The 10,331-nt window shown below is 48.8% G+C and overlaps 2 protein-coding genes across 4 annotated transcripts in view; one reads left to right on the top strand and one right to left on the bottom strand.

The window, feature by feature from the left end:
- The window catches only part of RAB37 (RAB37, member RAS oncogene family), a 78,904-nt gene that overhangs the window by 15,283 nt on the left and 53,290 nt on the right, over window positions 1–10,331 (bottom strand). For both annotated transcript variants that reach the window (XM_017884634.1, XM_017884636.1), the window contains exon 2: window positions 3,505–3,615. In XM_017884634.1, the coding sequence (XP_017740123.1) occupies window positions 3,505–3,615 (111 nt within the window). The remainder of the gene's footprint in view (window positions 1–3,504; window positions 3,616–10,331) is intronic.
- The window catches only part of LOC108537344 (CMRF35-like molecule 1), a 44,497-nt gene that overhangs the window by 4,775 nt on the left and 29,391 nt on the right, over window positions 1–10,331 (top strand). The window lies entirely within an intron of this gene.

The raw sequence follows: 10,331 nt of genomic DNA, 5'->3' as shown, positions 1-10,331 counted from the left end.
CAAGCTATCTTACATGACCCCCAAACACACATACCTCATTTCACTCCAAACACACACTCCTGTCACCACAATGCAACTCCAGGCACAGTTTATTTCACACCATCGACACCTATGCCACATCACTCTGCAAGCACCTGCGTCTCCAATGGACCCCATGCCTCACACCATCACCAAATGTGTATATTAGCCTGTAAATTATCACCAACACCTCTTACTGCCTCCAGATCTGAAATGCACACCCCCACAATACCCCCAAATAGATACCCCTGCCCTCCTGTTCACAGATCACACCCTCATAGTCATGCAGCCCTGCTGATAGTGGAAGTACTAAGTGTCAGTGAGACAGGCCCTCGTGCTTGTTGAGAGACGGGGGGGCTCTTGTGTGCAGCCCTGGAGCTCTGGGGGGCAGGGGCAAGGGCCTCCCTGCTACCCAGGTGGATGGCAGAAAACTCCAGAGCTGGGGAACAGCACAGCCAAAGAGCACAGGGTAGGGATGTGGGAAGGAGACCCGGGCAGAGACTGGAGGGACAAGGCCTCAGCTCATGTTTTGCAAAACATGGTGTGTGGACCCCCTGGGTCAGAGCTCCCAGATTCTGGGCCCCCCTACGTGGTTTTACTGAAGCAGCATGTCTATGAGGGAGCTTAGAATTTGCGTTTGAGATGAACTTCTCCCTGGAGGCTTTTATGCATGCTGAAGGAGTGTTTGAAAACCACTGGTCTAAACTGTGCAACAGTTTGACCAGCAGATGAGAGATTCAGACTTTATTTGGAAGGCAATAGTGAGCCATGAATGTTCAGGTGGGGGATGAGCAGAGTGAGGTTTTGTTGTAGTTGTTGTTTTGAGATGGAGTCTCACTCTGTTGCCCAGATTGGAGTGCAATGGCGTGATCTCGGCTCACTGCAACCTCCGTCTCCCAGGTTCAAGTGATCCTCTTGCCTCAGCCTCCCAAGTAGCTGGGATTACAGACGTGTGCCACCATGCCTGGCAATTTTTTTTGTATTTTTGGTAGAGATGGGGTTTTGCCATGTTGGCCAGGCCAGTCTTGAACTCCTGGCCTCCAGTGATCCGCCTGCCTCAGCTTCCCAAAGTGCTGAGATTACAGGTGTGAGCCACCACGACTGGCCTGAGTAAGGGTTTTGAAAGAGGAATTTTGCATCAGTATTTAGGCAAGACTAGGGAATTTGGGGGAAACTGAGGAGAGGTAACAAGGAAGACCTGAACTGTGGTGGGAGGGGCTGACTGGAAAGACCCCTGTGTGAACCCCATCGACGTCAGTACCCCATAACCCCATCAGCAGGACCCCCGCAGCCAGTTTGATGAAGCTGGTGGTGGAGAATTTAGGGAAGGTCTTGACTGAGAGGTATCTACACAGGACCTGGGCAGGTCCCACTTCCAGAAGGCAATGGGCCTGGTAGTTTATGGGTGAAGGCACGCCGGGGGTAGTCACCCTGCTCACCTCTGGCTCCTCCAAAGTGGGAGACCAGGGGCTCCGTCCCTCCCCTGCCACCTGGGCGGCACTCAACCTCCTGAGCGGAGCCAGTGGGAGCTTCTACCTCCCTTCCCATCACACAGGAGTTCCAGGCTACAGCCTGGCCAGCAGCAGGGCCCTTATCCATGTCATATCTCAAATCTCAGTGTGAAGGACAGATGGGTGAACAAGTGTCTGGTAGCCTGGCTCTCCGGGGACCCCCAGACCGCTGATATCTGGAGGAGACCCTGATGCCCTCCAGTTCTTTGCTCAGGTGTCCCCAGGCTGAGTTTCTGGCCAGGGGCTCAGACCCTCACTCAGCGTAAGCAACCAACAGGTGTGTCCTGAGATGCACCAGGACATTGGGTGCTGGCTGGTGCCAAGCAGGCAGCCCAGGCTCTAGAGGCCCACCCTAGCCTGAGGTCAGTGGGAAAGCTCAGCTCGTCCCATCTCAGGCAGCTTTGAGCACATAGTTTGACCACGCACTTTCTTTTTCCTTCACAGGAAATTGGCCCCAATTTTCTTGCCAAGCTAGCAGCAAAATTCAGAGATCTCACCTCTGTGGTCTGTGGAATGTGAATCGGACTTTGCATGTCCACAGCCACATCCACCTCACTCTCTTTCCTTCCTCACCAGACAGGCAGAAGGGTGGGTGAGGAGATGCGGGTGTGACCCTGAGGGCAGGATGTGCCCTGGCTGCTGAGGGCAGACTGGGCCTGGGCTGGGGTGGGTGACGCCTGGCACCAGGTCATCCTGGTTTGCTTCATGGCAGCCTAGTCCAAGACCTCAGGGATTGCCAGGGAGCCTTGGCCTCCTGGGTCTCAGCCCTGCCTTATTTAGCACTACCAGAGCCCAGCTGATCCCATCGCGGGGGAGAGCCCCGAGCACTGGTGTTTCAGGGTCAATTCTAGGCCCGAGAATACACCTGAGCCAGGCACTCACTTCCGCTTTGCCTCCTGGAAGGTCACCCAGAAGCCATGTCCATTCTGAACCCCTGCCTTCCTGGCTGTGACCCAGTGGAAAAGCCCATTTTTCTGGGTTTTCCTCTGTCTCTTCCCATCAGCGTGGCACTGCTGCGTACTGATCCTGAATGTGACCTCGCAGGCCCTGTGCTCCAGTCCCAGAGGCTCCCAAACATCTGTGTTGTCCAAGAAGAGATGTTTGCTCTTCCCATCTCAAGATGCTACGATTCTGGGGTCCCATGGGAGGGCCCTGCTCCTCCTGCCACAGTCCAAGAGAGGAGTGGAACCCTCTCCCAAGGTCTTCCCAGGAATTCAAGGGCAGCTGCAGCCGCAGGCACGGGACAATGCAGGGAGATGGGATGTATGGTAGAGAGGAGGGATCTCTTGTTCCGCAGAGGGGCTGTGCGCAGAAAAAGCCGAGGTGCTGGGATTCCTTAACTCAAGCTGCCCTTTTACCATTTTACTGAGGGGTAAACATGGAACTGTAACCTTGGCCTGCCGGCTCCCTGAGACCCGTGTGACAATGCTAAGTTTGGACTGTGCTGAAAACTTTGTCGTCCCTCTGTCCCTCCAGATTCTTCTGGCCTTGGAGGGCTGACCTGAGCTATCCCATATTAAAATATTTTTTGCTTTCTGGCTTCCACTTGTGTTCATCCAGTGTGGAGCCCCAGAAGGAGATGGGGAGCAGGAGGAGAGCAAGGTGGGACAGGGGATGGTTCTCCTGCTGCCTCCCTGGGGGGCTCCCATGGGCTGCTGTGTCCCTCCACTGTAGGTCCCACACAGCTCCTGCCAGGCAGCTCACCCAGCAGCCCGCTTTGTCCCTGGGTTCTGGTGAGGGTGCCTTCCCTTCCTGCTTGAGGCTAGAGGTGGGTGGAATTCCTGGACTACCCAAGGGCAGTGCACCCTCCCTCCTGGTCACCCAACACCCTCCTACACCTTGGGGAACAGTCTTCTCCTTAATCCTCCTTGAATGATCCAATGCGAGTGTCCACCTGTTTCCTGCTGGCACTCAACAAAAACACGCTGGAGTCCTGAGCCCAGGCCCAGAGCTGGCAGTGTCGGCCAGTGCTTACCGTGAATCCGATGCCCACGGTGGCCGAGAAGGAGCCGGGGATGAACTTGCCCTGATCGAACTGAACCAGCAGAGACGTCTTTCCCACACCACTGTCGCCCACCAGGATGGTCTAGAAGGGAGCAATAGAGAGAGGGGTGAGGGCCTGCAATGTGAGTTGGCCTCAGAGGTGTCCTTATGGCTCTGGGAGTGGGTTCTTTCTAAGCACACATGTGCACAACATGCACACACACACACAAACACACATGCACAAGACACTGACACACACATACAGACACAGAAAAACATGTACACACATACACAGAACACACATGCACACACAAACATATATGTACACACAAGTACACACATGCACACAGAAACACGCATATAGAAGCACAAACATATACGAGTATAACATACACACAGAACACACATGACACAGAAACATGCATGCAAAGACACATACAGATACAGAAAAACATGGACACACATACAGAACACACATGCACACAAACATGCACACATGCACATGCATACACAGAAGCACAAGACACACATACAGATGCAGACACAGAAAAACATGTGTACATGCATACACAGAACACACATGTACACACAAACATGCACACACATGCGCACACACACAGAAACACATGCACAAGACACACAGAAAACACATGTACACACACAGAACACACATGCACACACAAACATATTTGCACTCGCAGAGCACACACAAACATGCATACAGAAGCACACACACACATACACATGCACACATGTACAACACACAGAGAACACACATGACGCAGAAACATACGTACACATACAAACACATGCACACACAGAGAAACACACATGCACACACACAGGCAGAAAAACATGTGTACACACAGAAATACACGCACACATCCACATCCACAGGCACAGACACTTGTACAACACATACACACAGAGCATACATGCACACACATAGAACTCACACATGCACACAGATACACATACACAGACACACAAAAACACATCTACACACAGAAACACACATACACACAATACACATAAACACACATGTACACACAAACACACATGTACATACACAGAGAACACACACATGCGCACAGACACATGCGGAAACACATGTACACCAATATGTGCACTCATATACAGACACAAGCACACATGCAAACACACAGTAACAGAAACACACATTCGCACAGACATGCATATACACAGACATAGACACATGTGCACACACATGCACACAGAAACACATAGACATGCAAGAGACACAGACACACATGCACACATGAACTCAGAAACACACAGACATGCATACACAGACATGCACACACAGAGACATGTATAACACAGACACATATATACACATACATATGCACTTACACACATACACACAGACACATATGCACAGGCACCAACACACAGACACACATTCACAGACATGCAGCATACACACAAATATGCACACATGCACAAATATACACACAAACATAAACACAAACACAGACACAGACACGCACATACATACAAACACATACACATGCACACAGACACCCACACATACACTTAGACACACAAACACACTCAAGTCTTGATTTTCTATTGAAGTCACTGAAAGGGGTGTGAAGGCACAGAGGAGATCTCCCTCGAACCCAAGTTAATAAGCATCTGAAGTGACCATGTGAATGTGTCTCTCAGACTTCCAACCACAGGCGTATCAATGACTGAGGGTCCCCACTGCTGTGCTTTGAAAGCCATCGTCGTGTTTGCATTGAGGTCATGCTTCCTACGGGCAATTACCAGCCAAAGGTGGAGCACGGCAGGCCTGTTCCGGGGAGACACAGGACCCTCTAATAGTTGAGTTAGCTCAAGGTCTCCCTCATGGCCTTGCACAACCCTCCAGATACCGCAAGGTGGTCTGGGATGCTTCCACACAACCTTTCTCTCCTCTTTCCTTCACGGGGATCCAGCCTGCATCATGGTCTGAAGGCTCCCCTGGCTTCGCTGGCACCTACTCTATTTCTCTCATAGGCGTTTCCCCCAGTAAAACCCTTGCACATTTAATTCCCTTTTCACATCTCCTCTTTGGAATACCAGGACTAACACGATGTCCATAGATCTCCTGTGTGGGAGAGCCCCAAAAAACCAGTCTACAGAATCAAACAAAATCAGATGGCTGGAATGTGCTTTGTACACTTGGCCTTAGAACAAGGAGCAGACAACATTTCAAAGAGAAGTAGATTCTGGGAAAAGAGGGAGAAGGCCGCCTTCCTCTGGGAGGTCTGAACTGGGAGAGAGTAAGGGTGATAATTAGCTTGGAAGTTCAGATGAAATGTTTGAAAGAAAATCATAAACAAAAGAGAAGAACTCTACATGCACCCAGAGGCTGGTACCTCAATGAATGGACGAATGAATTGGTGAGTGGATATGGACAGTGGCCTCCTTCCAAAGACAAGAATTCAAGGCTGTTTGAAAGGACTAGGAGGTGCAAACTTTAGCTGGACTTGTAAAAACATAAAGACATTAAAACAACAAAGCCATAAAAACATAGAGATTGGCTGGGCCTCCTTGAGTCGGGCCCAGCGACTGTTCAACTCTGGCAATGGCAAGGAAGGGAATGCATATCAGTGTCTGCTGAAAATGAGGTTGTCCATGGCATTGACTTTGGATGTCCCATGACTGTGCCCCCACCCACCTCCTGAACCTCTCCAGCTTTTATTTCCTCCTGGGTTAGAGAACTCATTTGTTTGTTATATGCAGTGGTTTTAATAATTTACATCTAGAATCTAACTTTCTCAGGCTTTAGGAAGTGCTTCCTAGAGAGAATATTCCAGAATGTGAGGGGTAGTCCATCTACGTTCCCCTCATTCGCGTCCTAAAGAACATGACAGATTCTAATTATTTTCGCTTTTACCCTTTTCCTTTCCAGGGTGAGGAGTTTCCATCAATTTTCATCATAGGAAACAGTCCTGTCTTCTTGGGACATTTTCTGGCTCACCGAGGTCAGATTCAGCTGAACCTTGGCTCGGGGCGGGGCAGGATGATCCTCTCATATCGGTCTTGGTCTTTGTTTGTTTGTTTTTTTGTTTTTGAGACAGAGTCTCGCTCTGTCACCCAGGCTGGAGTGCAGTGGCACAATCTCGGCTCAAAACAACCTCCGCCTCCCAGGTTCAAGCTATTCTTCTGCCTCAGCCTCCCAAGTAGCTGGGACTACAGGCGCCCGCCACCACACCTGGCTAATTTTTGTATTTTTGGTAGAGACGGGGTTTCACCATGTTAGCCAGGATGGTCTTGATCTCCTAACCTTGTGATCCACCAGTCTCAGCCTCCCAAAGTGCTGGGATTACAGGTGTGAGCCACCGTGCCCTGCCAGGTCTTTTTATCAGCTTCAGAAATCTATTAACAATGGCCGGGCACGGTTGCTCAAGCCTATAATCCCGGCACTTTGGGAGGCCAAGATGGGCAAATCACCTGAGGTCGGGAGTTTGAGGTCAGCCTGGCCAACATGGTGAAACCCCGTCTCTACTAAAAATACAAAAATTAGTCAGGCATGATGGCGGTCATCTGTAATTCCAGCTACTTGGGAGGCTGAGGCAGGAGAATCACTTGAAACCCGGGAGATGGATGTTGCGGTGAGCCAAGATCGTGTCACTACACTCCAGCCTGGGTGACAGAGCAAAACTCTGTCTCAATAACAACAACAACAACAAAAAGCTACTGATAATGACTCTAAAAAGAGCTTTTTACCTAGGCCATGATGGAGAGCTCAGCGCTCTTTGTGCTTCTCTTAGCATTTATGAAAATGTTATGGCTGGGTGCGGTGGCTGATGCCTGTAATCCCAGCACTTCGGGAGGCAAAGGCAAGTGGATCATGAGGTCAGGAGTTCGAGACCAGCCGGGCCAACATAGAGAAACCCCGACTCTACTAAAAATACAAAAATTAGCCAGGCATTGTGGCGCGTGCCTGTAGTCCCAGCTACTCGGGAGGCTGAGGCAGAAGAATCACTTGAATCCGGGAGGCGGAGGTTGTGGTGAGCTGAGGCCACGCCACTGCACTCCAGCCTGGGCGACAGAGCGAGACTCCCTCTCAAAAAAAAAAAAAAGTTAATTAATTGTGGTTCAGACAGAAACCTCTGGGTCAACTTTGCCACCATTCAGACAAGTATCTTTGTTCTCTCTTCTTGAGTCTTTTTGTTCTTATCTGTATTTGCACCTCATTCACTTCCAATGGGGATAGGTGGTTTCAAACAAACCCACAAGTATGAAAAGGCAGTTCAAGAAAGTGTCTGAAAAAATATACAAAGAATAGGGGTGTGTGTATAGGGGTGGGGTGGGTTGGGTTTAATCTTCCACCCCAGAGTGAGGTTGGGTTGTTACTGCGTTTGAGCGTTGTGTTTGGTTATAGGTTTCCTGACAGTCATGGCAAAGTGGAAAACCAGGTGGGGTGTATGGTACTTGTCTGACATTGTATGCCTGAGTCTTTTCCATTGAGTATTTTCTCCTGGTATACGCTGCTATAAGGAATCTGTTAAGTGGATCCTTCTGCAAGGGGCCCTGAATAACAAAATGGGCAATTGCAATTTTGTGGAAGATGCAAAGCTTTTTCTAAAGCCACCGTATCGACCGTTGATAAACCCAGGGCATAACGTTAAATCATACTTTATCCAGGCCTCTCGATGGGAGCCAGGCTAATGCTGTCTAAGTACACTATTGCTGCCTTTTTGTGACTTTATTATTCAGGGACAGCTTTTAGAAAACCTGATAAATGGGGTGGTTACCATGGCTCCTAAAGTGGCTCTGAGTGACCTTCTTAACAAGACAGGAAATTCAGATGCCATAAAGAAAAGATCAATAGATTTGCTTCAATAAAAATGTTTTGGTTGACAGAAGATTCCAGAAACAAAGTCGAATGAGAAATGGTACAGGGAAGATATTTTCAAGACATATGACAAATGGTAATATCCCTCATATAAGGAGGGCTCTCAGAAGACAACTTCAATAGAAAAGTGAACAAAGGATGTGAATAGGTTGATATATTTTTTTGTGTACATATGGTTAGTTTTATGTGTCAGCTTGGCTGGGCTATAGTCCTACTTATTCAATTAAACACGAATCTAGATGTTGCTGTGAAGGTACTTTGTTGATGTGGTTAACATCTCCAAGCAGTTGACTTTAAGTTTTCAGTAATTTGGGTGAGTGTCCCCTGATTAATTGAAAGACTTTAAGAGCAACACTGAGGTTTCCCTGAGGAAGCAGAAATTCTGCCTCATGTTTGTAGCATCAACTCTTGCCTGAAAATTTGCAGCCTTTGAGCCAGCCCTACAGATTTTGGACTTGCCAGCCCCCACAGTCATGTAAGCCAATTTCTTGGACAAATCTCTCTTTCTCTCCATATATATAGCCTGCTGTTTCTGTTTCTCTGGAGAACCCTAACCGATACAATGACAATATAATGTATAGTGGCTTGATAAAAGTTTGGTAATGGTCAGTACTGGTTTAGATTTGGGGAAACAGGCACTCATACATATACTATTAGTGGGAGTATACACTGAGCAACTGTTTTGGAGAGCAATTGACAATATCTATCAAGGTATCAAGTGCAAACTCCTTTGACTCAGCAACTCTATGGCTTTCCTTGCAAAAGTAAACCAAGAAGGCCAGGCTTGGTGGCTCACACCTGTAATCCCAGCACTTTGGGAGGCTGAGGCAGATCACCTGAGGTTGGGAGTTTGAGACCAGCCTGGCCAACATAGGGAAATCCTGTCTCTACTGAAAATACAAAAATAGCAGAGCATGGTGACGTGCACCTGTAATGCCAGCTACTCAGGAAGCTGAGGGAGGAGAATCACTTGAACCCGGGAGGTAGAGGTTACAGTGAGCCAAGATCACACCATTGCACTACAGCCTGGTTGACAGAACAAGACTCCATCCAAAAAAAAAGTAAACCAAGATATGTGTGTAAGGATGCTCATTGTAGTGTTTGCAGGAACAAATAATTTAGCAGTAGAGACTGGTGAAGTAAACTCTAGAATATACATACAGTGCAGTACTGTGAAAACAGTAAAAGGATGATGAAGATACGTATGTACTGTTGATACAGACAGGCGGCAGGGAGATACTGGGTAAAAGAGGGCGAGGTCCTGGCTATGGCTCCACCTTCAAGCCTGGACCTGCGGCCCTAAATGAGAACATGCATTCCTGTTTTCCTGCCTGAATGTTGCCTTTTCCAAAACCACCCTGGCCCACCATGTCCCCAGCCCTGTACCCATAAAAAGCCCAAGCTCCACTGGCAGAGGACCAGAGAGGTGTGGCTGAGAAGGAGAGAAGAGACAAGCAGCTGAACGTCGAGAGAAGAAGCAACTGACCATCGAGCATACGGATAGACACGGCTTAACTTCAGATGGCACGACTTCAGAGAGGAGCCCGGTTATCTCTGGCCAGGCTTCAGGGAAAGATCACCTTCTTCCCACACCATCCCCTTCCCAGCTCCTCTACCATTGAGAGCCACTTCCTCTGCTTAATGAAATCTCTGCATTCACCATCCTTCAAGTCTATGTGACCTGATTCTTCCCGGACACCCAACAAGAACCCGGGTGTCAAGAGAGCAGGGTGTAAATGGCTGTTACCCTGACTCTCCACTGAGCTGGTTAACGCTTAACTCTGTACCAAGAGGGCAGGGTGTGAAAAGACTGTCACCCTGACTGTCCGCTGAGCTGGTTAAAACTTAGCTATATGTGGATGGCAACTGCTAAAAGAGCATTAATTGCATTTTTCTTTTCTTTTCTCTTCTCTTCTCCATTCTTCCTTCCCTCCCCCCCTCCCCCCCCC

This window comes from Rhinopithecus bieti, unplaced genomic scaffold (assembly GCF_001698545.2).
Source record: "Rhinopithecus bieti isolate Rb0 unplaced genomic scaffold, ASM169854v2 scaffold_13400, whole genome shotgun sequence".
In the NCBI taxonomy this organism is placed as follows: Eukaryota; Metazoa; Chordata; class Mammalia; order Primates; family Cercopithecidae; genus Rhinopithecus; species Rhinopithecus bieti.
The sequence above is the reverse complement of the archived record's forward strand: the minus strand, read 5'-3'. Positions and strand labels throughout refer to the sequence as shown.